Genomic DNA, 21,767 nt, shown 5'->3' with positions numbered 1-21,767 from the left:
ATTCAGGATGCATCCGCTTACCCCTGACCTAGAGGCAGAAGTGGACCTGATGGCGTTGGATGGGGAAGCCCAGGATACTGTAATGTTGAGGCCCCGGGGGCAGCGAAACACCTTCATCAGGGTATTACAGATTTTAGAAGAGGCCTATGGGGACCCGACCGATGTGGGGGAACTGAGAACCCAGATGTTTAGACGCATGTAGAAAGAGGGGGAAACAGTGACCCAGTATATGAATGTTTTGCAGGAACTGTTTTTAGCCATTGAAAGGAAGGATGGAGTCGCCGTGGGGACTGTGGACGTAACATTACGTGATCTGCTAGTGACCGGGTTACGAGACACCCTGACAAGATAGGCTTTGCGAGAGCGGGTGCGAGTGGACCCACATCTGACCTTTTCAGAGATAGGGAAGGAGGCACAGGTTCGGGAGCAGGGGGTGACGGTCCCCGTGGGGATGGCTCGGAGTATTGAAGCATCCATAAGCGCCCTGAGCGAACCCCACTGGGTACAAGAGGTGAAGCGAGAGATACAGAGCATTAAAGGTGAACTGGCCGAAGCCAAGAAAGCAGCCACAAGGAGTCGGCCAGGGCCGGGTAAAGGAGGCATGAACCATCGCGGCCCCCACCCAAGTCGGTCCCCACGACCATTTGCCTCTTACGATTGTGGAGAATTGGGACACCGCCCGGAGCTGGAGCCCATCACACGGGGTGGAGGAAGTCGCGAAGACCTGGTTGCGCGTTGCCCAGTGGTATGGGCAGAGATCGAAGGCCGTGCCGTGCGATGCCTAGTAGATACGGGATCGCAAGTTACGACCATGCCAGAGACTTATTTTTGGCAGCATTTTCCCGAAGCAGTGAAACCTCTGTGGGGGACCGTGATAAAATTGGTAGCCGCCAACCAGCTACCAGTTCCTGTCGTCGGAGTAGCCTGGATGCAGGTTTCGATAAACAGCAAATCACTCGCCGGGGAGTGGTACTGACCCAGGGAGACACAAACAGCAAACATCCGGTTATTCTGGGTATGAACATACTACGAGAGTTCGGCCACCTCCTCCTCAATGAACCCACACAGGAGACTCTGAGCCACTGGGGTTCTCGCACGGCCCAAGGGCAGGTCTTCCAGCGGTTGGTGTGGGAGGCGCGAGTGCTCCAGGAGTGACAGGAGGGTGAGGCGCTGGGCAAGGTCATCGCACCAGCGGCCCCCCCACTCGTGCTTCCTCCAGGGCAGACGGTGGTAGCTCTGCCGATCCGCGCCCCGATGCCACTGGAGGGCGTGGAGGTGCAGGTGGAACCATGTTACTCAGAGCGCCTGCACCCTGGCATACTGGTAGCCCACCCCCTGGCCACAGTGCGGGAGGGGACCGTCCTGGTGCCTTGTGTCAACCTGGAAGACCAAGAAATCGCCCTGAAGCCCCGGGCCGAAATGGCCAAACTAGTGAGGCCTTTGGAGGTGATGCTGCCAGACCCCGCGGTCCAGTTGAAGGTGCAGCCGAAGATCCTTGGGTAGTAACGGTACGAATCCAACAGGCTGTCGCACCCTCGGTCCAAGAAAAAGGTTGAGTCATCCTGGAGAGAATGCGGGCCGAACTCTCCGGCCTAGCGCCAGCCCAGCTTCTCCAAATAGAGACACTTCTTGGACAATTTTACAGTGTCTTCGCCAGCCACGAGGACGACTTCGGATGTACCACGGCCATCACGCATGGGATCCCCACGGCAGGAGCGGCCCCCATCCGGGAGCGATATCGGCAAATACCACCGCAGCTATACCAGGAAGTGAAGATTCTGTTAGCCCAAATGCTCCGGAAGGGTGTCATACAGGAAAGCCAAAGCCCCTGGGCGCCCCCTATTGTCTTGGTTCAGAAAAAAGATGGCACCCTGCGTTTTTGCGTGGACTATCGGAAGTTGAACGCTTGCACCATAAAGGATTCGTATCCACTGCCCCGCATAGAAGAGTCTCTGTCCGCCCTGGGGAATGCGACGTACTTTTCAACCCTTGACCTGGCCAGTGGGTACTGGCAGGTGCCGATGTTAGAGGAAGACAGGGCCAAGACGGCATTCATCCTTTCCATGGGACTGTTCAAGTTCAATCGGATGCCGTTTGGGCTGGCCAACGCCCCAGGAATTTTCCAGCGGCTGATGGAGTGGGGTCTAGGAGACCTCAACTTTGAAGCCACGTTGATATACCTGGACGACATTATCATCTATTCCGCCACGTTCGAGGACCACCTGAAATGGTTGGGGCAGGTGCTCGGCCGGCTGCAGAAGTACGGGTTAAAGGTAAAGCCACAGAAATGCCACCTGTTCCGAACCCAAATCGAGTACCTGGGGTATACCGTCTCGGCAGAGGGCGTCAGACCCTCCCTGGAAAAGGTCGCTGCCATCCAGGGGTGGCCCACCCCCGAGACGGTGAAGGACGTGCGGGCCCTCTTGGGGTTGGCCGGCTACTACCGTCGGTTCGTGAAGAACTTTACACGCTGAGCTCAAGCCCTGCAAGACCTGCTGAAGGGGGCTCTCGCCGGGGCAAATGGACGGAAGATCCAGTGGCAGCAACCGCCGGAGAATGCGTTTCAAGATCTCAAGGCTGCTCTCTCGGACGCCCCAGTATTGGCATATGCGGATTTTTCGCAACCATTCATCCTGCATACCGACGGGAGCCTCCAGGGACTAGGAGCTGTGTTGTCACAGGTGCAGAACGTCCGGGAGAGAGTGATCGCCTATGGTAGCCGATCGCTGAACGATTCAGAACGCAACCCGGACAATTACAGCTCCTTTAAGCTCGAGCTCCTCGTGGTAGTGTGGGCAATGACGGAGCGATTCGCAGAGTACCTGGCCGGCTCTGAGGTAGTAGTGCGGACCGATAACCCATTAGCCCATCTGGAAAATGCCAAACTGGGGGCCCTCGAGCAGCGGTGGGTGGCTCGGATGGCCAAATTCAATTATAAGATCATCTACAAACGGGGAGCTGAAAATTTGCACGCCGACGCGCTCTCCAGAATCTGACACACCACCCCAGGACGAAGTCAAGACGACGAATTGGAAGCAGACGAGACGCCGTTCACCCTTACCACTGCCGCGCTTACAGCCACTGCACAAGAAGCGCCTCAGCCGGGACCCTTAGGGGGAATGCTGGAACAGCCGCACGACAAGTGGTTCCAGCAGCAACAGGAAGATGGAGAAATTGGACTCCTGCGCCGATGGGTGGCTACCGGCAAATTGCCCACTGGCTCACAGAGACAGACTTTGACCCAGGATATGTTGCTGATGTTGCGCCAGTGGGAGAAACTAGTCATAAAAGAGGGACTTTGATATTGGAGAGTCGGGTCACAAACAACGTCTGTGCCAGCATGGCAGGTGATCGTGCCCGGAGCCCATCTCAGCCAACTGGCTCGGGAAGCCCACGAAAAGGGGGCTCACTTTGGTGCTCAAAAGATGTTGCAATGGCTGCAGCAGATAGTGTACCATCCACGCTTGCACGCTGCTGTGGAAGAAATTTGCCGAACCTGCCGCCCGTGCGAGCTCGCTAAACCTCCCGCGCAACGAGCCCTTGGGGTATGAGCACTGTCTCGTTATGGTGGATTATTTTACCAAGTTCGCCGTGGTCACCCCCACCCGAGACCAGACAGCGGAGTCGGCCACCTATGCGATTTGTCAAAACTTTATCCAAGTGTACGGCTGCTCGCAACGAATACATTCGGACCAAGGAGCGTGGCTTCCTAGGAAGAGTCATGGAGGAACTACATCATCTCTACGGTATCGATAAGTCTCGGACTACACCCTACCACCCGCAGGGAAACAGAGCCTGCGAACGATTCAATCGGACACTAATCCAAATGCTGCGTATCCTGGAGAGTGACGGAAAGGCCCGCTGGCCTGAATACGTCCCTGAGCTGATGTGGGTATATAATAACCGGGTGCACCGGGTAACTGGTTACACCCCCTACTCATTGCTGTTTGGACGGGAAGGCAAAGGAATCACAGAAGTGGAGTTAAACCCAGAGGAACCTCTACCCTGGACTGGAGTATCCTCCTGGGTCCGAAATCACCGGCACCGGCTGCAGACCCTCCACCGAATCGTCCATACAAAGCTCCAGGATCTAGAACACCTGGGGGGAGCGCTGCCCCCACCAATTGACTTCCAGGCTGGGGATCGGGTACTTGTACTAGATCAGCGCCCCCAAAACAAGTTAGAACCACGGTGGGAGGAGAACCCGTACCGAGTGTTGCGCCGGATAAGCCCCGACGGGCCTGTGTATGAAATACAATCGGAAAGAGACGGTGCACCCCTCACTCGTACAGTGCACCGAAATATGTTGCGCCCCTGTGCGTCCACTGATACCATACGACCCGAACCGATCACTCAGGTCCCCGACCCCCCCGTCAACGGTCTGGGACCTGGATGATGAAGAGGACTTCCCTGCCACATCCGCAGGCCCTCCTAGTAATGATATTACAGCAGACCCAGTGAGCCTGCCAGAATCGACCAATCCACCACCATCCACCACCCCAGAGAGCTCCACCCCGGTCGAACTTAGACGCTCTGAGCGATCAACAGCTGGCAAACCCCCTGAACGTTATGAACAGGACCAGTTCGTATGGCGACAAGGACTGTCATCCCAAAAAGCTAAACTGAGTCTACAAAAACCCTCGCCCGAGGACTGGCGAGCCTACAGGGCGGGGGAGTGTGGGAGGAACGGTCCCCCTCGTCGAGTGTCTAGGCCGGAACCAAAGGAGTCGTCATCCAGGTTCCGGGGGAAACTGTTCCCGGGGACAGAGTTCAGGGACGGACTGTTGTGACGGACAGGAGAGCTAGGGGAGGGACCAGTATAAAGAGGGCTGGGAATTCCCCGTGCGACGAGTCAGTAGACTGGGACAGAGGCAGCTGGAGACGAAGGGAGCAACTGCAAGCGAGAGTAACTTACCAGGGCCAGGCAAGATGCTCACTGAGGGCCCGAGAGAGACTGCGCCAAGACGAACAGCTGAGACTCGTCACCCCACTACAGCCTGCGGCCACTGCAGCCCCAGTCCAACGGCTGTGGCCTGCCAGCAGGCGGCCGCTGCCGCCTCTCCTCAGCCCGCAGCTGCGGCCTGTCCCCTGCCACCCGCAGCCGCCCCGCTATCACCAGTGGCTGTGGCAAGTACAGTGTTGTTGGCGGCCACGACTGTCCCGCTCCGATCCGCAGCAGGGGCTGAGCCTCGGCTTGCCGCAGATTACCCGTCGCAGCCGTTAGCTGCGCAGGTGGCCCGTCATTCGGCACCTGACATCACTGCCGCTTGCCCCTGTCCAGGGGCTGCGGCCTATCCTTCCAAGGACTCCGCCGGGGCCCGTGGGGCTCCAGGGTCAACAGGGCGCGCAAAGATTCCGCCAACGCCTCAGCAACTGGGCCCAGCAACTACTACGCCGAAGGACCACCATCCCGAACTGCGTGGGACGTCTGGACAGCTAAGTGACTGTATCATTACGGACCCGTAGTCGGCCATACCGCGGCCCTATAGTGACCGGATATTGCCGGGAGTAGTCGTGTTCTAACGTTTTGTGTTTGCTTGTATCGAGCCCCTACGAGGGCAACCCGTGTTGTCCCTTTTGTTGATCAAGCCTTGACTGAGGAAAGTTCCCTCAAGTCGTATAAACGTTATTCTAGTAAGCACCAAATTGTCTCGCGACTCTTCACTGCTTCCTGCGTACCTGCAAACACCACATAAACATAGCCTAAGGCTGTCTAGTCCAAGTTTACACTGCCTATTAATAGCTAGATAAGAGAAACGTGCCCCACAATTGTGTCTCATGATCTTGCACGCAAGGCCACACCTCTGCCCAATAAGCAAGAGAGACCACACCCCCTTGTCAAACAAACAGAAAAGTGTCTAAACCACAACATAAATATGCAGCAAATCATGAGATTTTTTAACGCAAATTATGCTAGAATTCTGGCACAATTGTCTTTATAAATACCGAATGCCCCAATCCATTTTATGTCGCTGTTAACCTGTTGATGCAGCAGCTTCACTTCCAGCTTCATTTACTTCAATGGAAACCTTCTGAACCACTTTGGAAATGTACAAGGTGGAAGTGTCTGAAAACAATTTTGGGATAATTAATACAATAGAATGTTATATAAAGTGCAGTTTAGAATCTGTTGTAATTTACATCTAGTGGTTTCTAAGAGTGAACGCATGAGTACTGGAAATGCAGCAGATCTCCCTGCAGGTTTGGACATGGGCGATCCGCAGAGCCTTAGGCTACTTTCACACATCAGGTTTTCGGCGTCAGGCGCGATCCGGCGTCGTGCCGGAATGCCGGATCCGGCAAATGTTTTGTAAAACCTGATGTGCCGGATCCGGTTTTCTGCCGGATCCGTCTTGTTCTTGACAGACAAAACCGGATCCGTCTCATCCGGTTCATCCGTTTTTCTATCCGTTTTTCGACGGATTACGCCGGATCTGGTTTTTAAAATTGACCCTTGTGGCCTTCCGAACGGGATTGGCTACTGGAAAACTATATATAGCATGTTCCTACAGCCCTTCTTTGACAGGTTGTAGAGGAGAAAGTGCAGGTTGGAGAGAAGAGCAAGTTACTGGCGAAGATGGATGTCATTGTAAATATTACCACTAGAAGTTCTGTGACGGTTTCAGTAATGAGGGACAATTTTGCACTATACTTTATGTCACCTCAAGGCAGAGTACACTGGCAGGATGACAGAGTGTGAAAGATTTGTGCCCTAACCAAACTTGTGTACCTTCTGGACCAACAGTATATACCTTTGCCAACCAAAGTTGGCTATCTTGTCATGGTCTTACTATTTTTAGCTTTAGGCCACAGGTGTGTACCTGGCTGTGTTTTATGCAAAGTATTTCACCTTTTAACAAAAGTTGTGTACATTGTTAGGAAATCACCAACAATAAACACAACTTTTCAGGTGAAATACTTTGCTTCAAACACAACCAGGAACACAACTGTGGCAAAAAGCTAAAATTTACCCACAGTTATATACCTGGTTTTGAATACCTTTTTACCTTTTAAATACCCTGTATTTAACCTTTTTTTTAAACATATTTCGCCGCAGAAAGAAATGACAGACAACCGGTGTAAACAATAATTTAACTTTTATTTAAAATATTTTTTTTTGTGTAAACTGTTTTTAAAGTTAAAAAAACTTTTTTAATAAAGGTTTGAAACCAACCAAATGGGCATTTTTATTACAAAAAAAACATTATAACTCGGTGTAGTGTGGGGTGGAAATACTGCTGGAGGGGCTGCGGGACACTTCGACAATGGGAGTGTGGAGAGAGGACTGGGATCGTGGTGGGGAAGGAACAGTTAGAGGTGATGGTGTGGAAAAAGCTACAGAATGGGTGGACATGTGGGAGGCAGAAGAGGTGGTGGGCGGTGGAGTGGAGGGTTGGGCAGGGACTGTAGGAGCAGATGATGTTGATGGAAAGTTGTATGGGGAAGGAGTTTGGTACGGGGAAGGAGTTTGGTACGGGGAAGGAGTTTGGTACGGGGCAGGTTGCTGGAAGTGGGGAGATGTCTGGTACTGGGGAGGTTGCTGGTACTGGGAAGGTTGCTGGTACTGGTGAGGTTGCTGGTATGTAATAGGAGGGGGAGGATGGAAAGTGGCTGGAGGGGGTGCAGATGTAATAGGAGGGGGAGGATGGAAAGTGGCTGGAGGGGGTGCAGGTGGAGGAACTACAGTGGTGGGAGGTGGAGGTTGGGAGGTAACCTGCTGTAGAGCACCGTGGCACGAATGCATTACATGCATCTGCTGGGTAGGAGATAGTGTTGCCATGCGCTCCACAACAGACCTGAAAAAGGTGTGGTTTGGCGAAGATCTTGCTTCTGAGTGCATGGTTTGCAGAAGTGTCTTCACCTCCAGAATGCTGGAGTTGATCTGCTGAAAGCCTGCGGAGATTTGCTCTGACAAGACTTTTAGACAGTTCTGGAAAGATGCATTCAGATGCAAGAACTCTGGCGCATAACTCTTTTCCTGACCCCTCTGCCGCTGCCGCCCAGTACCCGCAGGTGTACTAGAGGTGGCAGGGGCAGAAGGGTGGGGTAAAGGGAAAGCGATCTCCTCACCAGCAGCTTCATGTAATGTAGGCGGCCACGATGCTCCTGTGCTGGTGGATGGGACAGATGGGTCGAATGTGTGGGAAGGCTGGGAAGGTGCAGATGTACCGGGGCGGTCGAAGTGTCCCTCGGTGCCGGTCTCCTCAGGGATCGCCTCAGAAGGGTCCAATCGTGCAGGCTCCCGAGTGCTGCTCACCGTGCTGTGGAATAAAGAGAAAAAAAAACAATTAAAATACTGACATGGTATGGCCCTGGCTGAAAAAAAAAAGTTACATCTAACATTTTTTTTCACATGTGGTGTGTAATATTTACCTTCTAGTGACCATTGTTTCCCGGAGGAACGACAGGGCTTGTGCGTACTTGTACTTGCTCCTGCGTCCTCCAGATCCACTCGGGGCCCGCATCTCTTTATTGAACTCCTTCTTGAAACGATCCCTCACAGACCGCCACCGATTCACAATTCTGTTCCCTGAAACGAGAAAGGAGTGGTTAGTATACAACATCAGTATTTCACAAACTCCAGTCCTCATGGTCCCCAGGGGTCATGTTTTCAGGATTTCCATAGTAAATAGAAATCCTGAACACATGATCCGTGGGGACCACGAGGACTGGAGTTCGGGAAACACTGGTTTACATCAAGCAACCGGTACTGTATATACTTACGCTCTTTAATCTGGGCCCGAACATCGAGGTCCTCCCAGCGGCCCACAAGGAGCGAACAGATTTCCTCCCAGAGTCGTCGGGTAACGATAAGGTCAGCGTGGCGGCGGTCAGCCATATTCCAGAGCGGCTCCCTTTCTCTGACGAGATCGATGAGGTGGTCCACATCGAGTCCTCCATCCTCACCGTCAGAGTCGGGAGCACGCTGTGAAGGCTGTTAAAGAAAAAGACAAAAATAACATAATTAGCCTCCACAAAAGAAATGAAATAAAAAGTGCAAAAAAACAAAGCAAAAATATTTATACTTACACGCTGGTGACCGCCGCGTTGCTGTCGCCGACGACCCTGGGAGGCACTGCGAGGACCTCTTGGCCGAGCACCAGATTGGGAAGACTAGAGAAGAAAACAAAAAATGTTATGTCTTTGGATGTAGGCATTTGTTTGCTGTGTGTGGTCTGCAGAACATTGTTTTCTATGTGTTGTGTGTAGTGTGATGTTGTGTTTCTGCATTTGATGCAAAAAACTTACCAATTGTGAGCCCACTCCAAGTGTCTGTCCACCCCTTCCTTCTTCTTCTGGGAGCTCCTCTTCATCTTGTGAATCCTGTTTTGAAATAAAAGGCAATGAATAGACATATATTACAGAGATGATGGATTTTGGAAATAAAAACTTACCGTCAAACGCTGACGATGCGAGGGAGGGCTCCCAGAAGATGATGTGCTGTCTTCCTGGTGGCCACACTCCATGCCTGTGGGTGGTGTTCCAGCTGCTGCCATTGCTGCTGCTACTGCTGCTGCATCTATTGGGCGGCTGTTGAATAAAGAGAAACAAAGGGCCAATGAATATCTTGATATTCAATAGCCCTAGTTTGGAGGAATGGGGGATTTGATAATTACCGTCTCTCATCTGCTGCTGGCCTCCCCTCCTCAGCATGTTCCATTTGCTGCTCCATTTGGGGTGGTGGTGGTGCTGATGGTGCTGCAGTGGTCTCCTGCCTTCTCCTGCTGCGCTTGGTTGCTTTCTTGGGTGGCATGTTGGGTGTGGCTGTGGGTCCCACTGTCTTGCTTTTATATATGTCTTGTGGGCAGAGCTACTGAGCATGCTCAGACCAAAAAACCGGATCCGGCCACCGGATCCGGCTTTCGCCGGATCAGGCGCATTGCGGCGCTCATAGGCTTTCATTGTGTGAAAAAGCCGGACGCGCCACATTGCCGGATCCGGCGAAAACCGGATGAAACGCATGGCCATCCGGCGCAAATGCAAGTCAATGGGGGGAAACCGGATCCGGCATTGCATTTCGCCGGATCCGGTTTCTGTCAAAAGCGCCGGATCGCGCCTGACGGCGAAAACCTGATGTGTGAAAGAGGCCTTAGCCATACCAGCTAGGTGACATAACTAGTCTCATCCACAAGCTGCACAATTGTTCAGAAGGGAAACTGTTCTGTGGCTCTGTCAAGGCTTTGTCTGAGCCCCGCAAAATGGGATTCAGACATTTGCATTGACGTGCCATTGACTATAATGAAGCAGGTGAACTTGTGTGTGCTCCATCAGACATCATTTACATCAACAAATGGTTGCGTCAATTGTCGTGTCAGCGCAAACGTCCAAATCCCATTTTGCAGAGTGAAGATCCTAATGAAGCAACTGATCGTATGCTCAAACTCTGTGCCTTAGGGCTCATGCTCACTTGCGATGAAATCGGACAAATTCATTCCGATGAAAAAAATCGGATTGAATTTGTACCAATGTTAATCTATGACGATGTCTTCTTCTGCGTTCTTTCTCCAGCTCAGATTGGATTAAGATCGGGCTGGAAAAAAAAAAAAAATCGCAGCATGGTGCGATTGTAATTGCAAATCGGATCGCATCCCGCAATAGAACTCAAAGGGTGCGAGAAAAAAAAAAAAAATCGCACAGCACTCGCACCATGCGGCTATACAGTAAAATCACACTGACAGGTTATAATAGAAAATATAGAATAAATGTATACACATAGAATAGGTGTGTATATTTTATATATATATATATAATATAGTGACACATATACACAGTGGCATGCGTTGAGAACAAGAAAACATGAAAATGATTACTGTAAATCAAAATTAATATCCCATGGAGGTCTGGATTTGGAAGGATACTCAAAATCAAAGTGGAAAATCAAATTACAGGCTGATCCAACTTCAGTGGAAATGCCTCAAGACAAGTAAATGATGCTCAGTAGTGTGTGTGGCCCCCACGTGCCTGTTTGACCTCCCTACGACAACTGGGCATGCTCCTGATGAGTCGGCAGATGTTGCCATGAGGGATCTCCTGCCAGACCTGGACTAAAGCATCTGCCAACTCCTGGACAGTCTGTGGTGCAATGTGATGTTGGTGGATGAAGTGAGACATGATGTCCCAGATGTGTTCAATCGGATTCAGGTCTGGGGAATAGGCGGGCCAGTCCATAGCTTCAATGCCTTCATCTTTCAGGAACTGCTGACACACTCCAGCCACATGAGGTCTGGCACTGTCCTGCATTAAGAGGAACCCAGGGCCAGCCGCACCAGCATATGGTCTCACAAGGGGTCTGAGGATCTCATCTTGGTACCTAATGGCAGTCAGGTTACCTCTGTCGAGCACATGGAGGGCTGTGCGGCCAAACTGGTCATGCTGAAGGATATTGCAGGCAGCAGATCGCTCTCCACGGCATCTCCAGACTCTGTCACGTCTGTCACATGTGCTCAGTGTGAACCTGCTTTCATCTATGAAGAGCACAGGGTGCCAGTGGCGAATTTGCCAATCCTAGTGTTCTGTGGCAAATGCCAAGCATCCTGCACGGTGTTGGGCTGTGAGCACAACCCCCATCTGTGGACGTCCGGCACTCAGACCATCCTCATGGAGTCGGTTTCTAACCGTTTATGCAGACACATGCACATTTGTGGCCTGCTGGAGGTCATTTTGCAGGACTCTGGCAGTGCTCCTCCTGTTTCTCTTTGTGGGTCACCCTCCCAGGGCTGTGGGGTACTCGGTACCGGGCCGGTAACTCAGAGGGGAAGGTGTCAAAGCAGCGGTGACCCTGTCCATGGCCCTGGGCACCCAATGTAAAAAGGGGGGTTTGAATGGTGGAATGTAGTGTATTAGATGAATAGTTCGTGACGCCACCTGTGGTGTTCGGCAATAGAGATGTAAGCCGACGCTGCAGACAGATCCTCTGGGACTGATGGTGTGGTGCAGCAATGATGTTATAGCCCTCCACAGGCAGGTCTGTAGTCCCAGGGCAGAGTAGGTGAAGTGACACGTAGATGGTGTAGTGTCTGGTGCAAGGGTGCTTGGGCTGCTTCCAGGGGAGATGCTCTGGGTGTCCACCTCCTGGTGGGTTGAGGAATTGCCGGTTCCCAGATGGCATGGCTGCTGCCTGAGGTACCTCAGGGGTGGTGATTTGAGGCTGTGGGATGGGTGTTACCGTAGCCTGGCACATGGGGGTCGGCACAAACACAGTCTTGGTGATCACTGTGGGTGGAAGAACAGCAGGCTTCTCCTGCCTGTAGGCCGTGATGAAATCCTGTGGGATGCGGTGTATATTTAGGGCGTACTATCCCCTTAGCCCCTCATGCCGGGTGAAAGTCACGTAATCCCCTGGTTGCAGGTTTCGAGCAGGGTGTCCCTTTTTCAGATGAGACTCCACATCTCTCCGATTGAAGAACAGGTCGGAGATCCCTATGGGGTCAGAGATAAAACCAAACCCCCGCTCGTGGTTCACATTAAGAACCTGGCCCCATCCTGCCGAATCCCAGGACCCATAGGGACCAGCACGGGCTCTCTCTTTGCGGTCCAGATCAGGACCCAACACAGCCAACCTCCCGCTGCTCGGCTGCCAGCTGGCGGATGGTTTCCTGACAGTAGTCCCTTGTCCCTTCTTCCTCTTCCTGGGACCGCCCTCTGCACTCCGTGGACCGCGGCACCACCGCCAGGGGTTCAGATGGTTCTCCCGGGGGGTGGTATCCCGGTCCCAGACCAAATCTAGCACGACCTGGCCAGCCGCTGCGACCGCGGTACACCCCAAAGCTTTCCCAGGTGTAGGGACATCAGACGTACCTGGGGCCTCCTGGCGGTGCTCTGGCTCCCGTGCAGGCTTGAGGGCAGCGGTGGTGGTTGTGACTGCCCGGGTGGATATCGGAGGCGGCAGTGGAACGGATAGCAGCTCTAGGCCCGTGGGGGCCTCCGGTGGGACCTGCACAGCCGCGTCAGCTCCAGGCGGGAGCTCCTCTTCCTCCGCTTCAGCTCCCAGGGTCTCATACAACTCCTCCTACCGCGGGTGTAGGCCCCTCCGGGGCATGCTGCCAGTTTATCCTCAATAATGCCTCCTGCCTCAGCCGCAGATGGTGTGTTAGATGGGTAATCTCCTCCAGCTGTCGGCGGTTCATCTGGGAAGTGGGGTCGGAGCCTTCAGCCATTGCGCCGAGGAGATTTAGCTCGACCTCCTCGCGCTCCACAGGCCTCCTCCCTTCTCCTTCCAATATGGCGTTCTGGCGTTCTCCCTCCTTCCTGGGCTCTTTTCCCGCCACTGTCTCCCACCCCTCCTTCTGAGGGCGGCGTCTTCTTCCAACTCCTCCATACCAGGCCAGTATATAAACCCCTCGGGGGGTGGGCCATGTTGCTGTCGCATAGAAGTTCAGACAGGGGAGGCGCAGGACAGTTCGCGGTCTTTTCTTAGGACCACCCATGTTGTCACGCCTTTCTTCACCGCGCCGGCGGCCATTTCTAGCGTTCATTTTACAGTCTATTAAATTGGATCTTCTGCACATTTTCAAAAGGTTTGAGTCTTAGGCACACAGAACCCGATGGCATCGGGTCTCGTCATCCTGTTTGTGATGCCAGGTTGGGTCGCCCTCCCAGGGCTGTGGGGTACTCGGTACCGGGCCGGTAACTCAGAGGGGAAGGTGTCACAGCAGCGGTGACCCGATCCGTGGCCCTGGATGCCCAATGTAAAAAGGGGGTTTGAATGGTGGAATGTAGTTGATTAGATGAATAGTTCGTGACGCCACCTGTGGTGTTCAGCAATAGAGATGTAATCCGACGCTGCAGACAGATCCTCTGGGACTGATGGTGTGGTGCAGCAATGATGTTATAGCCCTCCACAGGCAGGGCTGTAGTCCCAGGGCAGAGTAGGTGAAGTGACACGTAGATGGTGTAGTGTCTGGTGCAAGGGATGTGGCAGTGCTGGGCAGGTTGGCGCAGGAATGAGTGGAGGCCACCAGGGCATGTAGTTCCAAAGCTTTACTCACAGTCTGTTGTACAAACAGGTGCCTGCCTCCGTGCCATGTCCTCCGGGTCAGGGACTCAGTCAACCTCCAGGCCAGATGGAATACTCCTTTCCAACACTCCGCCAACATGTGCCTTTCTGAACATCTCCTCTTATAGCGCCTTTAAATGAAGTACTCCTAGTACTGAGTTACACTGGAGTTCCTCCTGTCCGATGTTCTTATGAACTCTACTTGTACGGCAGACAGCTGTAGCCTGCTTCGGGGACTCCTTGCTACTAAGTCCCGGCTCACTATCCAGTTGCTGTTGTGCCCCCAAGTCTTGTGTGGGAATAAAGTGGTCACTACTTCTATTCCTCCGGTGTCTGCTGCAGGACCACTAGTATCAATAGAACCTCGGGGACCGGGCCCCGACCTTGCGCTTAGAACTTCTAGGAAGGGTTCTCTTCTAACCCACGTCCTCTGTTCTCTTTTACTCCTCACGTTCCATACTAATCTTCCTTTCTATGGAGAATCAGGCTTTCAGTCTATGTTGCTCTCTCTTCCTTTCCTGTGCCAACAGACCCAGGTCACTGGGATCTGCTGCAGCACTTCCATCCATCTATCGATCTCTCCGGGGAACTTCTTCTCTCCAACTTTCTAACCAACTGACTTCTCAATCCTCAACTCTTCCCGCTCTCTGTAATATAAACTAACTCCACCCACCTCCCAGCATGTTTCGTGTTCCAAGCAGGGAGCCACCAATGGGTGCTTTGCTATACTCCAAGCATGGAGCCGCCGAAGGTGCTTTGCTACACTACTTTGTGGTGTGCGGTGCAGGTGTTGGAGTGTGGTCAGGTGTCTCCACCTTACCTGGATGGTGGGGTACCACACCTCAGGAGGAGGTGCAGTACTTCTGTGGCGACTGAGCCTCAGAAGGGGCCACACTTGCACAAAGGCTGAGATAGCGGTCCTACTACTGTTGCCCTCCTGCAGCCGCCTTCACACCTCCTGGTGTACTGGCCTGTCTCCTGGTAGCGCCTCCAGCCTCTGGACACTACGCTGACAGACACAGCAAACCTTCTTACCACAGCTCGCATTGATGTGCCATCCTGGATGAGCTGCACTACCTGAGCCACTTGTGTGGGTTATAGAGTCCGTCTCATGCTACCAGGAGTGTGAAAGCACAAACAACATTCAAAAGTGACCAAAACAGCCAGAAAGCATTGGTACTGAGATGTGGTCTGTGGTCCCCACCTTCAGAACCACTCCTTTATGAAGCGTGTCTTGATAATTGCCAATAATTTCCATCCGTTGTCTATTCCATTTGCACAACATCATGTGAAATTGATTGTCAATCAGAGTTGCTTCCTAAGTGGACAGTTTGATTTCACAGAAGTTTGATTTACTTGGAGTTATATTCTGTTGTTTAAGTGTTCCCTTTATTTTTTTGAGCAGTGTATATATCTTTATATTTCATAGAGAGATACATTGAAGAATAGCCGTTAATTTATTTGTTGGCTTTTGTCAAATCATAGCAGAAGCTGACAGGATTGGAGATATCGTTTACATACAGTAAACCACTCGTACTGTTAATAGTACAGTTGTGGCCAAAAGCATTGACACCCTTGCAATTCTGTCAGATAATACTCAGTTTCTTCCTGAAAATGATTGCAAACACAAATTCTTTGGTATTATTATCTTCATTTAATTTGTCCTAAATGAAAAAACACAAAAGAGAATGAAGCAAAAAGCAAAACATTGATCATTTTACACAAAACTCCAAAAATGGGCCAGACAAAAGTATTGGCACCCTCAGCCTAATACTTGGTTGCACAACCTTCAGCCAAAATAACTGCGGCCAACCGCTTCCGGTAACCATCAATGAGTTTGTTACAATGCTCTGCTGGAATTTTAGACCATTCTTCTTTGGCAAACTGCTCCAGGTCCCTGATATTTGAAGGGTGACTTTTCCAAACTGCCATTTTTAGATCTCTCCACAGGTGTTCTATGGGATTCAGGTCTGGACTCATTGCTGGCCACCTTAGAAGTCTCCAGTGCTTTCTCTCAAACCATTTTCTAGTGCTTTTTGAAGTGTGTTTTGGGTCATTGTCCTGCTGGAAGACCCATGACCTCTGAGGGAGACCCAGCTTTCTCACACTGGGCCCTACATTATGCTGCAAAATTTGTTGGTAGTCTTCAGACTTCATAATGCCATGCACACGGTCAAGCAGTCCAGTGCCAGAGGCAGCAAAGCAACCCCAAAACATCAGGGAACCTCCGAAATGTTTGACTGTAGGGACCGTGTTCTTTTCTTTGAATGCCTCTTTTTTCTCCTGTAAACTCTATGTTGATGCCTTTGCCCAAAAAGCTCTACTTTTGTTTCATCTGACCAGAGAACATTCTTCCAAAACATTTTAGGCTTTTTCAGATAAGTTTTGGCAAACTCCAGCCTGGCTTTTTTATGTCTCGGGGTAAGAAGTGGGGTCTTCCTGGGTCTCCTACCATACAGTCCCTTTTCATTCAGACGCCGACGGATAGTACGGGTTGACACTGTTGTACCCTCGGACTGCAGGGCAGCTTGAACTTGTTTGGATGTTAGTCGAGGTTCTTTATACAAAATCCGCACAGTCTTGCGTTGAAATCTCTTGTAAATTTTTCTTTTCCGTCCACATCTAGGGAGGTTAGCCACAGTGCCATGGGCTTTAAACTTCTTGATGACACTGCGCACGGTAGACACAGGAACATTCAGGTCTTTGGAGATGGACTTGTAGCCTTGAGCTTGCTCATGCTTCCTCACAATTTGGTTTCTCAAGTCCTCAGACAGTTCTTTGGTCTTCTTTCTTTTCTCCATGCTCAATGTGGTACACACAAGGACACAGGACAGAGGTTGAGTCAACTTTAATCCATGTCAACTGGCTGCAAGTGTGATTTAGTTATTGCCAACACCTGTTAGGTGCCACAGGTAAGTTACAGGTGCTGTTAATTACACAAATTAGAGAAGCATCACATGATTTTTCGAACAGTGCCAGTACTTTTGTCCACCCTCTTTTTTATGTTTGGTGTGGAATTATATCCAATTTGGCTTTAGGACAATTCTTTTTGTGTTTTTCATTTAAGACAAATTAAATGAAGATAATAATACCAAAGAATTTGTGTTTGCAATCATTTTCAGGAACAAACTGAGTATTATCTGACAGAATTTCAGGGGTGTCAATACTTTTGGCCACAACTGTATATGTGTGTAAAATTTGGGACCTGTAGGTATTTAATAAAAGAATGTATTCATGGGAAAAAATTGCATGGGCTCCCACGCAATTTTCTGCACCAGAGAGGGAAAGCCAGTGACTGAGGGCAGATATTCATAGCCTAGGAAGGGACCATGGATATTGGCCCACCCTGGCTAAAAACATCTGCCCCCAGCCACCCCAGAAAAGGCGCATCTATAACATGCGCCAATTCCAGCACTTAGCCTCTCTCTTCCCATTTCCCTGTAGTGATGGCATATGGGGTAATAAGGGGTTAATGTCACCTTTGTTTTGTAAGGTCATTAAGCCTGGTTAGTAATGGAGAAGTGTCAATAAGACACCTATCCATTACTAATCCTGAAGTTTGTAAAGGCTTAAATAAACACACACAAACGCTGAATAAAGTATTTTAATTAAATAAAAGAACCCTTGATCTTCTGTAAAAAATAACAAAACAACAATATAACATACCTGTCCGACGAACACTCAGTCCCACAGCGTAAATCCATATCTGGGGGTTAAATAGTTTACAATCGGGAGCGGTGCTAATGCCTCCCAGCCTGACCTGCAATGAACTCGGCAGCCTGGGAAAATGAACTGTCACTTTCCCACACTGCAGAGTTCACCGCAGGTCATGAGCACCGTTCCCGATTGTAAACTATTTAACCCCCAGATATGGATTTACACCGGGGGACTGACTGTACGCCGGACAGCTCCGGTCCTGAGTGCCGTCGGCAGCGCCGAGTGTTGATGCGATAGACTCGTGTGAGTTTATTGCATCACACACGGTAGTGGAGTCCCAGCCAAAGGGGTATTCCCATCTCCAAGATCCTATCCCAATATGTAATAGGTGTAATATTATTAGCAAATGCCTCCAACTAGAAATGTAGTATAGTTCTTCTGATTCGCTATGTCGCTTTCACCATGTGCGAGTGCATTGAAGCAGCTTAGATATCCATGGTTACGACCACTCATATAGTGGCAGTTAGTTGGTTAGTTGCTATAACCATGGATACCTAAGCTACTGCAATGCCTGCACATGGGGAAAGCAAATCAGAAGAACTATTCAACATTTCTTATTAGAAGGATTTGCTAATATTATTATTATTATTACACCTACCACATATTGGGATAGGATGTTGTAGATGGGAATACCCCTTTAATGAGATTGTATGAGTAGAAACGGCAGTTTCCCTGCTGTGTCTACAAGAAAACGGTCATCTATGATGACAAAATATAATAGATTTGTGAACAAAATGGACTAATTCCCACAATCTTTTAGACAGATAAGACCATCACGCATTAAAGTATTGCTATTAGGCTGCGGCTACATGACGACTTTAGCCATCACATCGGTCACACTGCCAAGTGTTGGTGTATATCATGGCCACGTCGCAGCTTAGTGAATGTAACTGGAAGTCACATTTTATCCCATAAAGTGTCACAAGTAGGTCACAGAAAGTAAGAATCACTTGCAATTTCTGTGACAAAAATCACAAAATATGCAAGTGATTCCAGATTTTTGAGACTTACTTGCCATGCTTGCTTTAGCTGATGCATCCCAATTTGACTCCATTCACTTGCATTATTCTGTGAAATAACAGCGCCATACAGCATTATTTAGCTGTGTGACCTGTGTCTTTGTGTAGCCTCTGTCTTTGGGCTCATCTGCAAAGAAAAAGGATGAGAGCAATCCAATAAAAAAATTGTATTGCACTCTGACCACCCTGACCAATGTTAATCTATGAGTCACTGCTCATCTACAATTTTTTTCTCAGCACAAATCGGACTGAGAAAAAAAAAAATAAATAAATCGCAACATGATGCTAAAACTAACCTGCCATTATGATTCTTCAGGACATTATGAGTTCGTAGATACCAAACATGTAAAGGTTCTTTTTTATTTAAGTGGTACAAGAAAAATTTAAATTTTGGCAAAAAAAGGGCTCAATTTTCTGAGGGCTTATTTTTTGCGTACTGAGCTGATGTTTTTATCGATACCATTTTGGGATAGATACAATGTTTTGATCACCCATAATTGCACTTTATAGCAATGTTGTAATTCTTTCATTTTGATTTTATTTCTTGGTATGCCATTTACCGATAGGATTAATTATTTTTATATTTTGATAGATCAGGAGTTTCTGAACGCGGCAAAACCAAATATGTGTTTTTATTTTTCCATTGTTTTATTTTAAATGGGGCAAAAGGGGGTGAATTGAATTTTTATTTTATTTTTAAAATATTTTTTAAAACTTCTTTTACTTTTTTACATGCTTCAATAGTCTCCTTAGGAGACTTGAAGTTGCTATGTGTAGCAAAAATGATAATCTGCTAAGAGTGACGGCCACGGGGCAGCGCTCATAGCAATTCGGGAATTACAACCACAGGGGTCTCCTGCAGACCCCAGGTTGTAATGTCAACCCATCGGCACCCTGCGGTTATGTGACAGGGGCGCCAATGGATAGAGCTAATAACGTGCATCCAGTATGCACAAGTTAAATGCCTCTGTGAGAGATTGGCAATGGCATTTAACATGTTAACAGCCGCGGATAGATTCCAATTCCCTGACCATTCAGATGTTATGTGCCGGAAAAGGTGCGGGCTCAGCGCCGGAGACCGCACCAAAAAGGGAGAGGCAACCTATGATGGCGGTCTTGATTAAAAGATGTTCTGGAGTCAGACGCTACTGATTTATGAAAAAGTGTGTGCATCAGACAAGAGGTGTACACCTCAGTGTGAACCTTGCCACAAATCCTACTTCAATCCCTGCTGGAGTAGGATTTGTGGCATAGCAAATGCCACTGCTCATCATGACTTTGACGTCATTACACCCCATATCGCCTCAGCTTCACCAATTAATCGGTGCTGGATGAAATGGTGTGAGAACGCTAAAAGCCACAAAATTTTACCACTTTTCAAAACTTTTCATGACAAAATACTAACATAGAAGTTTCATAAATCTGGCCCAATCTCTTTAAGCAGTTATTTCAATCTTACTGGACGATGGCATGGTATGCGATCTATTAGATATTTGGTATTTTCAGCCTAATTGCTAGCAGCTGTGGCAAAGGCCCAAGGATCCAAATAAAACCATTTCTGTTACAAGGAACGAATGCAAAGTCTATAACTCATGTCAAGATAATAGTGTGGAAAGTGAATTTATGGACTTCCTCACGCTAACGTTCCTGCCAGTTGGAATGTTGTCTCTATATCCAGTCTTATTAGGATTTTTCTCTTCTGCCATTGAGCCTTTTTAACTTCCTTTATTCACTAAGTGTTATGTGTAATTGCACTTCATTTTTGCATGATGCAAATTAGTACAGTAGCAGAATTAAGTTATTTAAGGCACCTGTTATTCCAGAGAGATTGCAGTTTGGGTTGAAGACATCCGACACGTTCAGATGAAGTAGAGATTGCTTTAAATCAACTTTATGTTCTATTTTAAACCTGCAAAAAAAATACTTTACAACATGTTGGCACAAGGTCATCAATCCTCTTGTCATTTTCCTACCAGTGTCGCATGTAAAAGTATATTCACACCTGCAATACAATTTACAGGAAGGCCAGCGCAACTTGCACATACTTGTAAATACATTAGACGATTTACTTTGCGTTAATCCTGTATAATCCAATATTATTCACAGCTGTATCCTTCATTCTGCAGACTCGTAAGTCCACCATGAATGGACAGAGTTTGTGTGATAATTTCATCGCATGGTAGATTTCCAACAATCAGCAGAACTATGAATGCAGCTGGGCTATTACAGGAAGTAACTTGTGTTCTAATTTTCTATTTAGACTATATTCTACTCTGGGCACATGTTCTGCTCTCTATTAGGGTATGGTCACACAACTGTAATTTCTCTCATCCGAGAAAATCGGTCCGATTATGCTAATCACACTCTGATTGCACTTTGATCAGTTTGATTAGAGTTTGATCAGAGTGTGATATGATTTTCTTGGATGTGCAGAAGACGGGAAATAAAATCTCCAACTTCTCCATTCTGTCAGTCCGTGAAAATTTGATCACACTTGGATGTCATCTGAGTTTGGACCGATTTTTTTGACGGACCCATTGACTTGCATGACCAAGAATGCTGCAATCTTTTTCCTCTAACAGACTTGGTCCAAGTAAAAAAAATCAGCCATGTGCACTGCCCCATGGAATAACAAGTGTGATCCAATGTTTTGTTGGATTCGCTCAGACCAAAAATATGGTCGTCAGCACTTGCCCTTAGACTGTATTTGGTCAAAGGCAATGCCTGAGCTGACTTATCCTAGCAGAGGATAAGGCTTATCCTGCATGACACCACATAGCTCCATGTTTGGATTTTTTATGCCACTCCTCCTACTTTTGAGACAAGTGGGACAATAGCGTCCATAAACCCGTGATCTTCACCCCTCTTTGAGGGACAGTCTGCTCTTCCTTCATTTGACCAGCAGTCCTTCCTTTGATGGGCAACCTCTGCAAGTCAGAAAGAGGAGACTCATGACTAATGATGTCCTACCATCCTCAAACCATGCAAAGCTTTTTAAAGGAATAGTGTGGCACCCCTGAGGGTTCAGTCACCAC

The 21,767-nt window shown here is 49.1% G+C and overlaps 1 protein-coding gene across 1 annotated transcript in view; it reads right to left on the bottom strand.

The window, feature by feature from the left end:
* The window catches only part of SERPINI2 (serpin family I member 2), a 95,928-nt gene that overhangs the window by 29,691 nt on the left and 44,470 nt on the right, over positions 1 to 21,767 (bottom strand). The window contains exons 5-6 of the mRNA XM_073579131.1: positions 20,544 to 20,641; positions 5,981 to 6,067 (exon numbers count right to left, since the gene is read on the bottom strand). Coding sequence (XP_073435232.1) covers positions 5,981 to 6,067; positions 20,544 to 20,641 — 185 coding nt within the window. The remainder of the gene's footprint in view (positions 1 to 5,980; positions 6,068 to 20,543; positions 20,642 to 21,767) is intronic.

This window comes from Dendrobates tinctorius, unplaced genomic scaffold, assembly GCF_039654945.1.
Source record: "Dendrobates tinctorius isolate UK_male_01 unplaced genomic scaffold, ASM3965494v1 ptg000060l, whole genome shotgun sequence".
Classification (NCBI taxonomy): Eukaryota; Metazoa; Chordata; class Amphibia; order Anura; family Dendrobatidae; genus Dendrobates; species Dendrobates tinctorius.
The sequence above is the reverse complement of the archived record's forward strand: the minus strand, read 5'-3'. Positions and strand labels throughout refer to the sequence as shown.